Genomic DNA, 20,133 nt, shown 5'->3' with positions numbered 1-20,133 from the left:
TATTGTGTTAGTTAACGAGGAGATTTAAACGGAGTTAAGTCCATTAAAGCAAAGTTTGTAAATGAAAAATATTTAGTTTTTAATTTAGTGCAGCCATTGTCGATTAATGCCATGCACCATGTTTAATTTACTTGATCCTTTTTCTCAACATTCACTAATGTAATTGCTGCCCAATTTGGTTTTCTTGTACATAAATTAACAATAGATTTTTTTCCAATGGAGAATAACTTCCCAATAAGTGTTCAATAATTGTAATCGTGGGAATAGTAAACCTATTTCTGTTTAAGCTATAGTATACTAATCGTATAATTCACTCTGTTTCAACCTTGTTTAAATGTCCATGAGCGCCTGTTTCAGATGGCTGAAACAAATTAAAGTGTAAAACTAACAAAAATATTGACATGTAAACAATCCTTTATAGATTCTGGCCATTGACTAAATATGTGTTATGTTATTTTTCTCGGTGTTTGCATCATTTCATTAATATTGTTAACAAATTTCAACTTTCAATCATGATTTCTTAATTATTTTCATGTGTTCATTCTTAGTGCATTAAATTTGTATTTTCTATGATATGTCAAGATTTGTCAGTGAATATTATAAACAAGTTTTCTGCACGCTTGTAGGAGTTATTTTCTGAATCTAAATCTTTCTTTAGAAGATAAATATCATATTCATTATTAACTACTTCAACGAGATACGAGTCACACGCAGACCATATTCTTTTTTTATTCTCTGATATTTCTTGGTAAACCATTTGTAAATATTCTTGGAAAGACGCGGCTCCAAGACAGATCATTGACATACCTTCCTTCGTATTTGATTATGACTATCGATCACTGGGCCAGAATTTTCCTAAGCACGTTACGTATTTCCGAGAAGTGCCTTCTTCCCTGAATTGGTATGGCTGTAGGTGTGCCCTGTCCTTCCTATGCCTTTCGGATAATAAAAACGTTTTCCTGTGGGTCCTTCGATTCCTTTCTTTGGCGATCAAGAGTTTGACTGAGGGAGAATTTTGAATGTGTGTGTGTGGCACAAAAGAAGAATAAAAATTTGAAGTATACGTTTCAAATTTACGGAGTCAGTGAGATTAAAAGGAAAGGAAAAAAGATTTTGAACGCCCAAAACCGCGGAAAACTACAGTTTAAACGCATGTTAAATAGACCAAGCGCCAAGGGGGTAATAACTCCCTCCTTTTTGGAACTTTTGCCACTATATTAGAAATGCAGCCAAGACCTGCTGATATATCTGCACAGAGTGCACCTCAATAAATTTATCCTTAGGTATGTTTCTTCCATGAACATTTTCAGCTCAACCGTCTGATACAAGTTGTCGTACCTCCTTTCGGCTGCTATGAGATCCACTTCTTGAATCTCTAACAGTAGTGATTCATCATTCTATCGAATAGATGTTCCTTTAATAGCATAATCAGCTGTTTCAGAGAACATGCCACTTGAGGTTCCCATGAAACATCCTTTCACTTTTCTCGTACACCCCATTTTAGATCTATTTCTGACAAAACAATCACTGCTTGTCGTTCAACAGGATGTCTGTTACATATTGGCACGTACCAATACACTCCAAATATGATGAATTATTCACTAAGAATGTACAATTTTACTCCCCACATGATTCAGCAGATTTACGTAGCAATCATGGTAATTTTGTAAGGTCAGTTTGCTGAATCAATACTTTGATAGTTCCAGCAATAGACCGTGTTTGTTAGCGTCGTATTCTGTAGGAATTTGGAGGCAAATTGATGTTTAGCGGTAGACTGTTGCAGTGTCGCTCACTTGCCGCAGAACTTTGACCTGGAAGTGTTTATAGAACCTTTTTTAAATCAAATTTGTCCTCATGTCAATTTCGTTTTATGCGTAGTGTATTATACAGAATTTTCGATTTTTCACAATAGCAATTCCGTTTCCTATTACAAGTGTCGTCTGTCTGACTGGCATCTTTTGTTTGCAATTGTTCTTCAGATTAACCGAGAACACACGGATTTTAGGGCGAATGTGCTACTATTATCAAATTACAGATGGATAATGTTACAAAGAATATAACAAATTCTTTATTATTAAAGCAATTAAAAACCTACATATTACATACTATATTAAGCGCGATTATCTGTGTGTACATGTAATAAGAATACGAGAGTTCCTTGATAACTTTACATACCAACAGACATATCTGGAAGTTGTATTCATTGTAGAATACAAGAGGAACAAGTATTTTCAAAAGAACATAAGGTAATCCCACAACAGTAAAATTATTGCTTTGAAATAATTTCTATTATACCATGGACCAACAAAACATAAAATCTCCTTGTTGATTTCTAGGTACTGGGAATGTGTCATAATACAAGGAATGAGAAAATCAATTTTAATAACTTGTATCCCTTGTTTCGTGTAGAAAAATAAAACTTAATATTTACAAACTCGTAGTTCCATGAAAATTAATTATTATGAACCCTATTATGACTATAAAATACATATTTTCTCTGCTGCTATTTAAAGGATCAAGACGAAATTTTCAGTTTAAAGTGAACATATAACAGAACGCATAAATATATTTTATTATACAACTAGTCTGGATTGAAGCCAAGGAATAACGAAAATTGCCAAGGAATTGCGAGAAAAGACTTTTTAAAGGAAATTTTCTTAAGCATAACTCGATTATTTTTCCTTTATAAGCAAAAGTAAGTATTTCAATACTTAAACTGAAAGCGCACACTCTTACAAATCGATCGAGGAACAACTTGTTCCAGTGTTGCACTATGTTCTGATCTACCGTTATTTAACGAGATCCTATCAATGGCTTTGGATATATAGGGGTACTAAAGGGTAATGAGTCCCAGGGCCCAGATGTTGCACTTATATGTTCACCAACAACTATTTCTTTTATTCTCAGGACACTAAGGAACATTTCTAATACAGTAGCAAAAGTCCAATACGAGTAGTGGGTGGAGTTACAATGGGAGTGCTTTGTCTAAAATTGGAGTGGGCTATATTGAATTTGTGAATAGTTGGTGAGAAGTTTATCGATAGTCTTTCAAGTGTGTGAAATAGAGTTTACAGTGTTTCGAAAGTGCGATGGAGATCCTGCAATTTAAAGTAGTTGATCCTTGGTTGAAGTTTAACGTCCTATCAGACTTGTTTCACCTAAATTTTGGTCTATTTCAATACGTTTTGCTCAGTTCGCAAAGCAATAGTGTACAACACTGGCGTTTTACAAACTGCATTGGAGTTACTTCGATTTGAAGGAGTAGTCTCCTGGTCGAAGATTATCAACTCACCATTCTCAATCGACCTGCATTGGTCTTTTTGAATTATTTAGCTTCTTGGACATTGCAATTTATTCTTCTTTTGTTGTGTTGAGTCTGTACGCGGACCACTGAAGAGGAAAATTCAAGGTAAATACATTAGATGAAAAGTCAAGGTGAGTTCCTTATTAATTATATTTTGTTTGGCTGTTTCTTATGCTTTATGGGTCGTGCTTTGAATTCAACTAGGTGGTAATTAAATTACTGATTTATCACTACAGGTTGATCGATAATTCAGCATCATTTTTGGTTAGTGTTCTAGAAATCTAATCTTCAAATATTATATTTATTGATGTTGATGTCATACAGAAATTGTCTTGGGTTGCTTAATTGAAAGACAGGAAGTAGTTAACGAACAGTAAGTCTTTCTTATTGAATTTGAATTAGTATATTTGCTTTCCTGTGATTGAATGCGGTAGGCTATAATTGTTGGTGGGAGACAACTATTTTGTATTTGATATCCATGAAGGATTATTAACCATCACTTTGCGTTTTGTGTTGAATTCAGCTAGGAACTTAGAGTTTTCTAATTTGAGTTTCTCTCCCACCCCACAAAATTGGTTTGTAACCAGAGTATAAAAGACTTTCATTGACATGACTAGACAGCGCTTTATGTCATTTTACCAAGGAATTTGATTTGTTTCTATGAAACTAAACTTTGTTTCGAATGGGAAAATAAGTAGTAATAGAGGTCCTATGTAAGAAATATTAGCTTCTTAACTAAGAAAATTTTCCTCACTTTGCTTGGAGGTCACTGCAAGGTGAAAAGTTAAATTCGATTAATTGCAAAGTTAGGAGATATTTTTTGCTAATTTTTTGCAAACTTCAATAACTTTGTCGTCGAGATTTTTCCAAGGAATATTTCTACATAGTTTTGCATTTTATTGTAATGAAGTTACGTGACATTTTTGTCCTCTTATTTACATATTATCTTTATAACTGATTGTTGATTTAACATGTCTTTTTAATATGGTGTGTTTTCAATCGATAATCTCAGGAGTGATCTGGGGTAGTGCTGCACCGGCTCCTGTAGATTTTTCTGCGGTCGAATTAGGGTAATGTTGAATGGTTATCGTTAACATGGATATTAGATGTCCTTGCAAAGCTAACTTCTCAGCATATGTTCTGTTTGATAGGGGATAGGTACGCTACAGCATCGTCCTGAAAATGTTCATTTGTGTGCACATTCAAAACACTTCATTCCTCCAAACACTACACATATGTGTACTTCAAAAAAAACTAGGAACTTGTTTCCAGTAATACTCTTATTACATTTACACGAGACTTAATCATTTAATATGTAATAATAGTCAAATTTAATTGAACTTGATTTCCGATTGAACTTGAAATATCGATTTCCGATTTACATGTGTGCATCACTATAAAAAATTTCAATCATTATAAACTTTCGGAACCGAGGTACAACCTTTAACCACTCATTACTCATACATACATCCTATCACATACACACATACATGTACTTATCCATCAGGCCAAGAAAGAAAACTTCTTCATATTATTTAAACATACGGTACTTTTGCTACGACGCAAATTCATACATAAAGAGGGGCACTGAAAATATTAAGAATTACACAGTAAATGCTCACGTATGCAATTTCTTTGTATAGCACTAAATATATTGGTACTTGAAATGATATGTCCTCTAAATTCAAAGATGAAACTTGATAATAATAAACAAATATCATATCACTAATAAGTAAAACCACAGACATACATAACATTTGCACTCATTATATTAAATATTACTACAATCACAAAAATATAAAATATATGCATGTACATATTCTAAAAGTAATCGTAATCTATGTAAGCTACATTAATTAAAAACGATTAACACTTTATTATGATGTCATTGACTCGTTTTTCAATGACCATCCTCAATGTCTTTTTTTGAGCGGTTAGATAGAGAGAAATGTCAAACTGTTACATTGTGTTCACAATTTTTTGAGGTGATTTGTAAGAAAGAAACCCTGGTCCTTTCAAAGGGAAAACATTCTCAAAATCCGCACTGCTAACCCCTTGTTAAGCGAGATGATCCGCAACAAATTAAACCATGCATATTATATATTACGCTACCTCAACTAAACACATTTAATACTGTCATTTACGTAGCCTTATACACAATAACACACTGAGCAAGGCTATGTGATAATATGTAAAAGACATTATCACGTAACAGTTTCAACACAATAACTGTGTCTTCATCAGACTTCTACTCCTTCTCCTCATCAGAGAAGGAGTGGAAGTCTGAAGAAGACACAGTTATTGTGTTGAAACTGTTATGTGATAATATTACCACCTAGCCTTGCTCAGTGTGTTATTGCGTATTAGCACAAAATGGAAACAAGGCCTGATAGAATAGTTATAGGACATTTTCCTAACCTCTACCAAAAAAGTTACTTAAGAAAGTAGTTATTAGCCTACGAGGAAAACCAGCTAAGTTTTTGTAATTGGGAAAGAAAATCACTGAAGAAAAATCTAAGAAAATTATTTTTATTGAAAACTTGAGAAATTTATAAAAAAAGTCACTGTTTACTACACTTCCTTTCCTATTTCCTGCATTTAAAGATGATTGTTCCAGCAAACGTTAAGAGATTTTAATTTGTGCTCCTTCGCCTAAAACATTAATTATCTATAGCTTATCAGTTCCATATTTCTGGTACTTAATCCTACTTTGTTCTGCTTCGAATTTACCTGGTTTTAGTGCAGTACTTTGTATTTTTGTATTTATGTATTTTGCGACAATTAACCTCAACAAAATCTTCTACATCTACGTTCTGACGAAAAAGACGACATGGCCAACGTCAAACCCACCGAGATGAAGATCATTGACCAATTAATTTTTAGATATTTTCCCGCTCTACAGCGGAACTCAAATAAAAAGTGGATATAGCGGCGTTAATCTGGTTATTAACCGACCATGTTTACATCATGGTGCTGAGAAGTAACGCAAATATCACTTTTTCACGCCAATGCCAAATAGATTGAAGTTTACATATAATTAATGAAATGTCATTTAACCTAAGGATAACAAAGACAGGCTGTAATTTCTTAAATGAGAGATGCCTAATATGGGAATAACGTATTGCTGTGAAATAAAATCTTCCTTCGACAGACCCTTATTCTATTTCCAAATCTTACAAAAAATTTCCTTATTTAATTAAAAGAATAGTTTATCAGTCCGAATCAACTATGTGTATCAAAAATATAAATAATTGATACGAATATTATCAATAACAGCTTAATTTTAAGGCGAAAGTGTGTACTTATTTACTTACTTCTTTATTGCTTATAATTGATAAATTGCAACATGTGAAGATTTTTTACTTACCCGTTAAGTAGCATATAAATGAGAGCAAAGTTAAACACCTTAATGTATTCATAGTTTTCATTTCGTATGAGAGAACGGAAAGAATATTTGTGAATCAGAACTTGAGTGACATTATGCGATATCATGAATCATTACTTCGTTATCTTTAAACATGTGAAAATATTTACACGTAACGAATCTAAGTTAAACATTTTGTTATTCACATCCATATCGTATGTTTCTTTGTTCTAATACTGCATTGTGGGCTCGTAAAACATAACACTATAGGAAAACACTTAATTGCTTTTATAATATATGTGTGTATATTGACTAATGTATAGAGCATACAATGCCAAAGTTTATTTAAAAATCATAATGTTTTAAAGTCAACAATTATACCTAACAAACATACTGAACTAATTCCATTGTTGACAACTAATTTCAAAATATAAAATTCATATATTATAAGATTTGCTGTTCGAATTACTTACTTTATATTTTTACTTATGTTTTTAGTCCCTAACTATAAACGGACATAGTGTGTGATTATATTACTTTTTCTGTTATTACAACATTTAAAAGGAAATAAAAATAGTTTTCAAATTTGATTTATTTTGTAGTTTGTCAAATTTTAAAGATTACGATGTTACAATTGTTACTGGTACTTTATTTATTTAGGAAATTAAATAACAAAATTAATACATGTAATGGTTTTTACATTGCATTGCTTTAAAGTTAGTAGTTCCATGGCATCCTAGGAGTACGTTTTTACAATTTTCTCGTTAAATTATGAATTCTTCAAATTTGTGACAATACTTTCTAAAGCATGTAAATACTATTACTTACTGGTACTACTTCAAATTTAGTGGTTAAGTATGACTAGAGTGGCCATATAACCAGCTGGTTCTGTCTTTGAGGTTGATTCTGACTTGAAATGGTATTGTATCCGTTGTGTTACTAGACATTCTAGATTTTATATAGACGAATAGGGAGTGAAAATACTTATTCACAATACTGATCCTTAGAGTCGGTTAAAGAAGTATTAATATCATTTATTAAAACGGGAGTGCTGTTATACTTGTAAGAAAATAATTTAAAATTGGTTTAGACAGAACAGAAACATTGCTGAAGTAATAACGTTAAGCCAACATGAGTGAGCAAGGAACACGCTCAAGCTATTTGGAATTACGATTGCTACCCAATTTTATGTGTTTGTAAATGTTACTTTAGAGTAATGTTCTTTGTTAATCTCTTGTTAAAATATTGTGTGTGCGAGTACTTGCGTGCCTACAATGACTACAAAAAAGTTATTTGTTGAATATGAATGACAATGCGAAAATCATGAGAAATTCTATCTGATTAGAATACGAGTTTGTTCAGTTCTTCGAATTAGCGAAGACCTTGTGTTCAGAGTGAAATTAATTTGAGTGACTTAAAGATAATTGTGATTGTACACCATTATTTTCTGACAACTTAAATTTGTAACTGAAATAACTTTTATCATTTTAATATCATAATAAACAAGTACTTCCAAAATTATTGAGAAGGAATCCGAGATAATTGAAAATAATTACTGTATATATGAAAGCAAGTCTCTGGCGATTTATCTGTGCAGTTGTATACAAGTAAGCATTGATCGGAATGCGATAAATCATCAGATAATAAATATAATTAATATTTCTTTTTCAGGTGTTTGTTTCGCATATGATGATGGCGCTCAAATTTAAGATTAAATTCTAAAATTAGTCGTAAAGTTTTTTTTTGTGTGTAAAAGAAAAATTATTCATCAAATTTGAAATGAACTGTAAGATCGTCTAGAAACAGAACCATGATGAAGTAGTTTGATATAAAATCTCTCGATAGCATTGGTGAAGAGGTCATTAGCTTAAATGGATTCGAAAGAAGAAAAACAGGTATTCTTAAAGCAGTAATAGTGTATTCGTGTGTATTATTAGTGCAACCATCGAAAGAGAAATAAATCAAATGACAGTGTTGAAGTGGCGTTCATGTTCTTTAATATATTACATAATTGGATATATTACTAGTAAAAAACAAAGCACATAAGTATATACATATACGTATAAAAATACACACATATCACAAACACAAACACGCACACACACACACACACACACACACACACATATATATATATATATATATATATATATATATATATATATATATATATATAGGGGATGATGTTTTGAAGTTGATTCTGATTACTACATTTATTTGAACTACAGATATCTTGATTGAGTGAGCAAAAGAGATATCATCTACCAATCCATACAGCATTACGATGGATGATTTATCATCGCACGTCCTTTTAAATTTTGAACTTAAATGTAGTGCTCCAAATGCCGTAACATACTTATATTGAAGAAACCATTGTTTAAAATATTATGTGTTATCATCGTATAAATATTCATGCCCACCCAACAACAAGTTATATTTTTCGGATGCGTGTGACTGTTAAATATTTCAAGTCTACCTTTCGAGCGAAAACCTACAATTTAACATTTGTTATTCTGCCTTGAAAGTTTAGGATGCTAAAACGGTATAACAATTAAATCTTGGAAGGTGTAACATCAGAAGAAAACTTGTTAGACAAGTGTGTGTGTGTTTGCGTGTGTTGTGTCTGCAATTCAGTGCAATATAAATTTAAAAAATATGAAATTTCAACTACGCAACAGCTCGCTGATTTTCTCCTAATATAACAAAGGATACATTATTTACCAGTGAACCATCTTCCCAAAATATATCAAATTATGAAAAAAATGCAAACCGCACTACATCATTTACATACGAAATTGTATTAAACTAAGTACTAACAATTTTATGCTGTTGCGATTATTCTATAATTTCGAACGCTTTTGGAATATTCTAGGGCCTCCGGCAATATCGGTTTACGCGACTTACTCGCATTACTCGAATGTCGAAATGCTCACATTCAAAATGGTTTAACACTGTAACGGTAATATAACTCCCGAAATATTAACTTTAATATACGGTCTGTGAGACCGGTACATTGATTTTTATTTACAAATCACAAAATCACAATAAAACAATAAAAATAAAACCACGAAATCTTTACCTTATTCTTTCTACAATTATACAAGAAGTTTAAACCTAGTTTATGAATGAACTTTTAAAGTATATATTGTTGTTATAGTTGGCAAGTACACATGAAATATTATAAGTTGCAACTATTTAACGAAAGTATAAACAAATGCAATAAAAGTAAATCCATATATGTATTAAGAACATTTCTTAATTATAAAACCATTACGAAAACTTACAAACTAAACCAAATATTGAACTCCTATTTTCTGTCTTCAACTGTTTGGCGCTTTTACGCACTGCACTGAAGTACGGTCTATTACAAACACATTTGGAGAACAGTGACACAACAATTTCATAATTTTATTTCAAACCTGATGTCAGAAATAACAAACCTATAACAGCATTGATTTGAACATTGTCTGTTTCTCGATAGTGTGTTTTGTGTGGTGAATCAGTCAAGAAATCTTTCACTGACGCGAGCTTTGAATTAGTGTTCACAATATCGTCAATTATTTCAGATTAATATATAAGTCTGGTATGTCTTACCGAAATCTTTTTAATTGTATTTGGCTGTTCCAAATGTCTCCAGAAAGGCATGTGTAACTAAAATAATAAAGTGTACTTTACTATAATAAAACTATTCAAATTAGCGTATATGGCGTAAAACGCAATATGCAGTACTAAGTACTGGCGTGAAAGTGACGTATACTGTAATTTTTGGTATCTGAGATAAGGAATGTTTTGAAAAGTAAACTGTAACAATCTTGTCGCCCTCTCAAACTGCCCAATAACAAAATTATTGTCGAAACGGACAAAGGGGAAGAAGCTACTGAGACGTAGAGGAAGCTGCGTAATCAGGGCTACCACACGACAAAAACAAATATTGTTCTAGGTCTTACACACCAATATTACGGTTAATTTGTTAAATGTTACTAGTTAGAGTAATTTAATTCCCCCCAAAATATAATCCCGTAAAAACACAAAAAGTTGAGTAATGTAAATCTTTAATATAAAAGCCTAACGGCACAATAAAACACATCCTCACGAAATGGAAAGAGAGACGAAATAAGAATAGGAACACCCATATCGTAAGCATAATTTCGTGCCACCCATGCATGCATGATAAAGAGATTATTATTATTATTATTATTATTATTATTATTATTATTATTATTATTATTATTATTATTATTAGTAGTAGTAGTAGTAGTAGTAGTAGTAGTAGCGAAGGTCGTCTTACTTTTAGAATAGTGGCTGCAGAATATTTTTCAGTTAATTCATCTCCAGCATGATGAAGAGAAAGACAAGGAAACAAAGACGACATATGTAACATCTATGTGATCAACTAAGGTAATAAAGGAATTGAATTAGTGGAGTTGAAACACACTTAACAGGACAAAAGAAAGATCTAGAAATTTAAACCTTTAGAAACTTCCTAGAAAGGTATAAATATAGTTACAAAGTGAAACAAGTAATTTATCCTTCTTTTTTTATATTCTAGTATATTTATGTGAACATACAATCATCTCTATCCAGGATTGCGAGATGAAGTTAAGAAAGAACTATTTTCTATTTCAAGAATTATATCAGAAAGAATAAAACTTCGTTACAGAAGCTGGACTCGAACTCACAACCTGCGGGCTGGAAATCCAGCACTGTACCCGCCATTGCTCTGAGCTGAAAACTGCTTTAATAGTGCAAGGTCTAAAGGTTCTTTCAACAATTCAGGACCTGTTCCAAGTATCAAATGTACGGTTGAATTATGACATTCGCCTTACTGACTTTATTAGACAAAGGGAACTCATTATGCTGTCGTAAAGCAAGAGCCGTAATAAATATAAAGAAGATTCTAAGTGTTACATAAATACACAAATATTTATTCTGTTTTAAAAAATATAATTCAGAAGTTAACAACATAATTATTACCAGTAACGCCGGCAAGAGTTTTTTTCAAATGAGGGGGACGAAAGATCGATATACACTTTTAAATTTGTTGTGTTGTATGTATACACGTGTGTCTAAAATTTGTCCCATGTCTTTAGAAATTACAGAAATCAGCCACTTGCAACAGCCGGCCTTCGGGTCCGCTCCAGCCCATTGGTTCCTTTCATTCGGCCCATCTGACCCATAATTTAACCTGCGTCAGGTACCATGGGGTATGATTTGACGCCAGTCTTATTTCCAGTGCGGTAAATTTAATACATTCGAAATAGCTTCTAGCCTTGTTTTTTTTATTTTCACTTTGGTATCAGACAGGAATTAATTATAAAAGTTCCCCCTCTTCCTCATTTAATACCGAAATTTCTAAGCACAATCGGACACGCTCATATTTATTTTAAACACAGATTTTATTTGTAAACAACGATTGTGTGTGTAAGATCTATCTCGTAACATTGAATATACTGTGTCACGCTGGTAGCAAGTTAAGCTAGAATGCTAAAACATTGTTCAGTTTCAGTTCTTAAGAGTTTTTCTTTCCTGACTTTCCATTATTTTGTGATTAGCTTACAAAACGCTGCTACTAGACTTTTTCAAGTATAATTTTTAAAATTTGTTCTCATATATTTTTATCAAGGTTTCAGTCTTGGGCACTGGCGGGATTTTTTCTTTAAAATAGGCTAGACACGGGAAATGGAGAAATTTTCAACTTTTTTAAATACGCTATAGACGAACGAATATTCCATGATATATTGTATCAAATATTTAATCAAAGTGGAATTTGAACATTTATGATACCAAGTTGTATGCAACGTTTGGGTTGGTTACAACATTTGACATAACTGCTCTAAATTAGAACTTGTTCTATTTCTATCCAACATTATATCAAAGAAAACAAACGAAAATCGATATGCGGTGGCACTAAAATTGAGTATGTGGACACGGAAAGCAATTGATATTATTTTCATGCATACTAGCAGTAATCTGTTTTACATAACTATAAAATTAAAGAATATTAGGTCTAAGTACCACAGGCCACTTCTCAAAAGTGGTGTAAATTGAGAATATTCCGTGACTTTTTTAAAAAGAAAAAAAACAAACATTATTTTCACTTTTCTTGATTTAAAAGATTTCTTAAGACGTTCTGGCATGTTATTACTTTGGCGCATGCTCAGATTATTGCGCACAGATTGACAATATGCCTCTGTATCACGTGTATGGAACGGTCATGTGCAATCTTGTTATATATAGTTATTTCTTCACGAAATTAATTCGTAATGCCTTAAAAATTGTTTCTCAGGGTAGGAGTTGCATTCATGAGTGCAGATTCACTTTAGAGGACTTTCTTTAAGGGTCTTCACTTCAGCGAAATTAAACTACCGCTTATTTTAGTTTTTTCTATAATATCTTCAAAACTAATAGAAATATTCGAAAATCAGTAACGTAGTGAACTAGACAATACAATTGTGCAAGTAATACTTTTACTACAATTCCCTATCTGTTTTTGGTATACCGCTATTTACATAACCCACAAAAACTGTTAAATCTATCTACAGTTGCAAATCAAAAGCAGATAGATGAGTTGTGATAACAATATCACACACAAAATCGTATTGTTTAGTTTAATACGTTTCTACTTTTCGGATATTTTTATTTACTTTGAGGATATTACAGAAAAACTCTAAAATTAGCGGTAGTTTAATTACGCAGTAGTGAAGACCTCCAAGGTGTAACTACGCATCGAACGAATATTATTTAAAAAGAGACTGCAGGAAAAGCATCTTACGAAAGGTGGCCATTAAAGCGAGGATGATATTTAACCGATTCAGAGCGGGAGTACAGCATGGGACCCACAAGTAAGCACAGGGTTTTGTTCGCAAGAGGCAGAGGCATCAATAGCTGAAGGTGAGAGCCAAAATGAGGGTAGCGAAAAACACTTGATGTTGCATAAAATCAAAATAGGTTAGAGTGCCTAATATTTTCGCATTTCTAAATATAAATTAGAAGTTTCCTACACTGAAAAATTCCTCGGGAATTTAATATCCTACAGAACCCTCGTTAATATGCACTCTCTCATTTTAACTATAAAACCTAACATTTGGTAACTGTTTAGTAATGGGTGGCCAACACTAACGAAGACTAAAAACAATGTGCCCTGCGAGACTCTAACCCGCCTTTACTTGCTAACGCTCGCTCGGCAATACTGTGTGAATTAAATGTTATTAAGCTAATCTAACCGAATGTTAATAGAAAACCGCAAAAAAGTCAATTAAAACCTGGCCGCCCAATGCTAAACAATAGCCAAACATTTTTATGACGGACTATTTATTCTTAATCAATGCCCCAAAGTTACAAAAGTTACTCGAAAATTAACTGAATTAGAAGAAATTTAAGCATCGGACTAATAAATAGAATGTAGATTTATACGTATTTACTGAAGAAGAAAGGAACCATGAAAATTTGGGAATAGCAATAAAGGAGGGAAATGAGACAGAAGTAACTGTGAATAATCATTCCATTCATTTCTTCAACCTTATTTATTATAGTTACACCAGCAGGTGCCACCATAAAACTCACATATACGTTCATGTGACCTAACAATTGAATCAAGATATATAAACAACTGACCAAGGATATTCACCTTTAAATTTGATCGTTTATAATCGGTGCGAAAGTTATACACATCTTATTTGACCAAATTATCGTCAAAGAAAGTTTGATACAATATTTGATAGAAAAGTTTGACGCTGTATAATTGGCTTTAGGTGTAAGACCCTTAACACTGAGCTCTTTTGTTATACAGATGAACCTCAAGAATACAAAAAGACTTGAAAAATCAAGTTAATGTAAAGCAATTCCAAAATACCCTGCTTTTCACTGCTTTTTTGGTGACGGAACAAGAAATGTGCTGCAACACAAAAATCGTTAGGCCAAAACAACTGAATTAATTCTGGCTTTCCTCAACATAGCATTCCCTTCCAAACCATACAGAACGACAGAGTGTTCGTTACGAAAAAGTGTACACAGCGTTTTTCAAAGTCTTATCTTCGGGACAATCCCTTTCCATCTACGTACTTTTATAACTAAAAGCTTATTGGATAATAACTCTGGTCCCGACGCTAGGAGTGGACATCGGGTTTTTCCCGGTTGACCGTGTACAAGCTTTGGTTTGCTAACTAGAAAGCTCAGTGTGTTTTGGTACGTGTGCCTGTTGGGCATTTTTTCGAAGAGCACCCACAAAGCCGAGTAGCGTGCGTCACTTCCCAAGATTAAGGGGAAGCGCTCCCCTTGGAAGGGTCGAGCTAAACTAAAAATTCGAGTTATGAGTCGCATATAGTAAACCTTAACATTTTCAAGTGTGTCTACAGTATCAGTGTCTCCGTAATGAACGTTTGAGTTTGAACCAGCGAGTAACAAGGAACTAAGAACATCAGTTAGGACGATCACCTATTTCTATCACTGGGAAGCTAAATTGGAATCTCAAAGTCAACATTCGCCGCTCCAAGCTCATCCTGGCTTCAGCCTAAAAACATCCTGCCAACCTGTCATCTAGTGGATTCTACCCCTGGGCGCCAGCGATATCAACTGACCGGTCGAAGATTAACTGTGAGTAATTAAAACATTGACTCGTTCATAGATTTTAACAGCCACCACTTCGTTACACATACTCGAACAGAATTAAAAGGAAATATTAAAGTAATCAAAGAACGTTCATAATAATTACTCGTTTGTTTGTAATTTTCTGTATAATTTTTAATAGTATATTTCTCGTCTAGTAACATTATATTTTTACATAATTTAATTAGGTCTTGTGATTTATATTTCAGTGAATTCTTATCCGTTAATACTTTGGTCAAAGTTCACTGCACATATATATCTTACTTTACGGTACTTATGTTTTATTAATCTGTGTACCCGTCTTCAGTTGCCATAAGATATAATTGCGGAAGTGATCGTGCCCTTGCCATGGCAAAACTGGGTAAATGCAAATGAATGTTTATGCTTAAAGAATCTCAACGCCAGCAGGGAGTAAATGTTGTTTTACATTGGTTATTAACAATAACTTAATAGTACTTGGTAAAACAGAGTGCTCATAAAATATAAAGTTACGACGAGCTCTTATTTTCACTTAGCCACTATACACTCACAATCATATATGATTATAATTCTCAATACAGCTTATAGAATATAAAATAACTGAGAATAATTCTTTATACATATCCACCAATACTGAAGAAAAGTGTGTGTAAGTTTGAGGAAAAGACTTAAAAAAAGTCCACCTACACACAACTTGTCAGAAGAAAGAAATGGGGATTATAACTCAAGACAGGTACTATGACCGGACGGATATCCTTTGACGAGCAGGCATAATTATCAAAAATGAGTTTAGCAAGACGTTTTCTTAAAAAAGAGACTGGGTGTGGGCAGGAGGTTAGGGAATTGAAAGGAATACCATCATTTCGACGTCTGGGCTCAGAAGCAGGTATCCGCTGGCTCGGCTCCTTGCTCTCTCGATGGTTCTCGTGTTCCACTGGTCTCGGATCGTTGATGAAATTTCCTCTGGTTTCAGGCTCTCCTCCATTGGACAGATGCCCCTCCGGTGGCCAGTTAATCGCCTTGAGAATGATGACCGAATACAGCTGAAGATGCAACCATATATCGAAAGGATAATAAAAGGTATAACTAATTAAAAAGAAGGTGAAAGTAACTAAAAGAAAATTAAAATAAGTGCTACTCGGAACAGGGGAGGAAAAAAGATATGCCTGTTAAGGTGAAGGAAGGCACATGTGACTAACGAAATCAGGTAGGTTTTAAGGGAAAGTTATGTAATGCAAAAGGTAGGATTTCACTCCCTAGGGGTGCAGAGAAAAAGTTAAGGGGGAAATTGCACCATGTAAATTATATTCAGGAGGCACGGAGATCAGTCCCTGATGCGAATCCTAATATGGTGCCAGGGTACACCATCCATGTAACGGTCAATACAAGGCTCAGACCAACACAAAACATACTGCATCCTGGTGTTTTAGAGTTTGTAGATGATGAAATACTTAGTAGGAGATATCTCTGGTCCTTGAAGTAGCTTTCCTGAGAGGGGTGGTCTCTGAAAGTCTGCATTCAGTGTAGATATCATTGGCAATGTTCACTGATAGATGGAGGGAAGGTACAGGGAAAAAGTGTTTTTGATTTTACTTAAAATAAGGTAAAATAAACTGTGAAGAACTGGTAATCTGTAGAATAACAATGCGGGAGAAAAAGGAGAAAAAAATATTTCAGAAATATACCTGCGATAAGAAATAAAGGGAAAGTGGAGATAGAATATAAGTACAAGCTTAATCTTGATACACCAAAAAAATAATTAAAAGGGAGCAGGGGAAGAGAAGTAAAGGGAGAACAAGACAAAACAAAAAAATGAAAATTATGCATTAATATGATTTGTAACTGACGCCCAGCAACAACATAAATAAAACAAAGCAGAAAAATAAGTCAATACAACTTTCAGGGGGAAGGTGGGAGGGGGGTCCAGAAAAATCATAAGGCTGAAACCATTTCCTGTTTCAGCTAATCTCCTCACAACAGGAACGAGGCCAGGTTATGACTCCTAACATTCGGCTAAAAAAGGTAAAAATTATGATTATTCTAGCAATGATCGGCCGGGTCCGGGGGCAAAAAGGAACCGAAGAAAGAAAATCAGGGTAATGAACTAATTTCATATTTGAAATCAACGAATACTAAATATCGGGGTAGGTATACTACAAAATGAAAGTGATCGAATTATCATCTCAATAAATGTTTAATTGAAGTTATTCAAAAATAACCAATTTGTCTCCGGGGGGGGGGCGGTGGCGCAGTGGTAAATCGTTCACCTCTGGTGCTTGGTATTCAATCCCGCCAAGTGAAGTTTGTGGTGGAAAAACACCGTGTGTGGGTTTTCTCGGGATTCTCCCGTTTCCTCTCACTTCATTCCACCATTTCATTCATTACTCATCATCACCGTCTCCTTTAGCTTAACCGGCATAACCATGAGACGTAAAACTCAAAGATTTAATTTTCATTTTCCAATTTGTCTTCGACAGTTAGTAGGCAACAAACGCCAAAGTTACAGATAGGATAGGTAGTTGCGTAAAAAAATGGACTTTCTTAGATTCTTGTGTATCATTCTCCATAGAGCGACATTCCGGGACGGATGTCACATTAGATAAACGTGAGAATTGTTGTTCAGAAGTATTACGACAAAATCGGGCATTAGAATGCCGCATGTATAATTTATAAAGTAAGAAAACACCAATAAATAACAGAAATATTTCCAGAACGTGAGCAAGAACTCAAGCGGTATCTCGAAGCGAAAATGATTCGTCCGCTCTGACTGTTAGGAAACAGGCGCAAAACACAGACGTATCTAAAGAAAATGCAGAAATCAAAAATAAAAATAAAATATATCAAATAAGCATAGTAGATAATTGCATTTCTATCAATTAGTAACTAAATCCAACATTTCTAAATCTTAAGCTAAACTTTCTAGGGTGTAATACTATGTATCTTTCATAACTCAAGCAATAGGTAACGATCAAACCTACTTACACAAAAATCTGCTATTATTTGAAAAGTATCTGGGCGAATCATGCACACTTATACAGAGTACCTCGAGAAAAGGAAGTATTGCGACACACAAAGACAACTAAATCGTTCAACAAGTCACTGATATTTCTCTGCCCGAAATAGTACACACATCTCAGAAAAATAAACTCCGCAAAACTTCATTCTTCAAACTTGGCTCATTCAGGCACTACCTGGAATTTAATTTCATATACAAATGACAGAAAAACAAAACATCAAAAATCTGACAAATCGATCTGTCATAATACAAACAAAACTCTAAGGTCCTGCAAAAACTAAAAAAATCATCCCTAGTACACTTTGGTATTTCAATAAACAAACAGAAACCAAACAACAAAAGCAAATTCCTACACAAACAACTATGAGCCATTAATTCAAACCAAAATAAATACAAAATGATGCACGTAACAAATCTAGTAACACGAAAAATAAACTTAGGGATCCATGGGTTATGTAGAACGAATTTGGTGTGTCAAGTTACATATCTGGTACACAGAATGCAAATTGCCAAAAACAAAACTATCAATACTATTGGGATCACTATTAGATAAGAGGTATGCAACGTATTAAAACGTTTAACAAGGAATTCTGTATGGGCTAGTTTCAAAGTTATTATTACTGTTTAAGAATAATCGATTGTCATTTTTTGCTGTAAGATTGAACTTCTCTAATTGCAGGTATGTCATCTCAAATTGTTGTCAGTGAAAAGAGAACAACACAGAAAGGAAAAGAAAAAAAGATTTCAGCGGAAATTCCTCGACGTCTTAGATGGTGGTGGTAATTTACATGTTGTTAGTCTTTCTTCGCTTCTGACACATTACAGCAGAACGCGTGTATACAGAGCGTCCAGAACATACAACTACTAACATTGGTCATATTTCCCTGACATGCCAATAACAAACTAACCAAAAAATAATTAAAATATGTCGTCGTTTTCAGGTCTACTTCGTGAAATAAACATACATCAATCTCTCATAAATCCGTTGGTTCTCTTTGTCAAATTGACAAAATACAATTACATACACCAATTAAAATTTTCTTCCAAAAATTCCCGTATGCAATCTAAAGCGATACAGCACGCTTCTTCCTTAGGAAAAAGAAAACACCAGTTGCAATGTTCGGGAATGCTATTGATCTAAAACCATTCTTCAACGCTAAGCTTAGGGTTTTTCACAAATTTCTTGTAACTTTTCGGATTCTTGTTAGACGGAGCACTGGCGTCTATGACATATGATGCGGGGACGTTGTAAGCGTCGGTGATGCAAACATATCCAACTTTTAAGTGTCCAATCTTCTTGCAGTCTTGAAGCAAATCCGATCAGACAACTTGATAAATCGCAAGGTCAACCCCTTCACGTGGCTGCAGTGACTTATTAGTACTCTTTATAATGCAGTCCCCAGAAAGCGATGTAAATACTTCCAAGCTATACCACTACCTTCTTATTAGATCCCCTGGTTGGCTGAAAATTACGGGCGAACATTCTAATTTTAAGATGAGGTGGGGGGACTTATATTATTCCAAGTCGTTAGGTCTACTATGGAAACCATGTCCCTGATAAGCATACAATCGGGAAGAGGATAATATTTTTAAACGTATCGATGGCTATACATTCAATCTTTAACTAACCTCGAGGATTTCGGTACTTCACTGACGGAAACAACTGTAGGTCGACAGATCTTAAGTCACCAACCAACGTTCGCTGTCCATTTCGTCTCTTCACCAAAATAATCCATCTCTTCCATGGAATTGTTCCTTCGGGATAGGGCGTTGTGTTGACAGCCGTGGTGTTGGAAAGACGAATCTCGTGCCCAGAAGCACAGGTGAGTCCCAAATTCTCCGGCAATAAATTGGAACCAATAAAAT

At 33.8% G+C, this 20,133-nt stretch overlaps 1 protein-coding gene across 3 annotated transcripts in view; it reads right to left on the bottom strand.

The window, feature by feature from the left end:
* LOC145683405 (uncharacterized) overlaps window positions 1–6,810 on the bottom strand; it is an 868,942-nt gene extending 862,132 nt beyond the window's left edge. For all 3 annotated transcript variants that reach the window (XM_081754742.1, XM_081754743.1, XM_081754741.1), the window contains exon 1: window positions 6,672–6,810. In XM_081754742.1, coding sequence (XP_081610868.1) covers window positions 6,672–6,732 — 61 coding nt within the window. In that variant the 5' untranslated portion in view covers window positions 6,733–6,810. The remainder of the gene's footprint in view (window positions 1–6,671) is intronic.
* Window positions 6,811–20,133: the final 13,323 nt, after the last annotated feature.

Source organism: Thermobia domestica, chromosome 4 (genome assembly GCF_964235325.1).
Source record: "Thermobia domestica chromosome 4, izTheDome1.hap1.1, whole genome shotgun sequence".
NCBI lineage: Eukaryota > Metazoa > Arthropoda > Insecta > Zygentoma > Lepismatidae > Thermobia > Thermobia domestica.
Note: the sequence above shows the minus strand (reverse complement) of the source record. Positions and strands in the feature narration are given on the sequence as shown.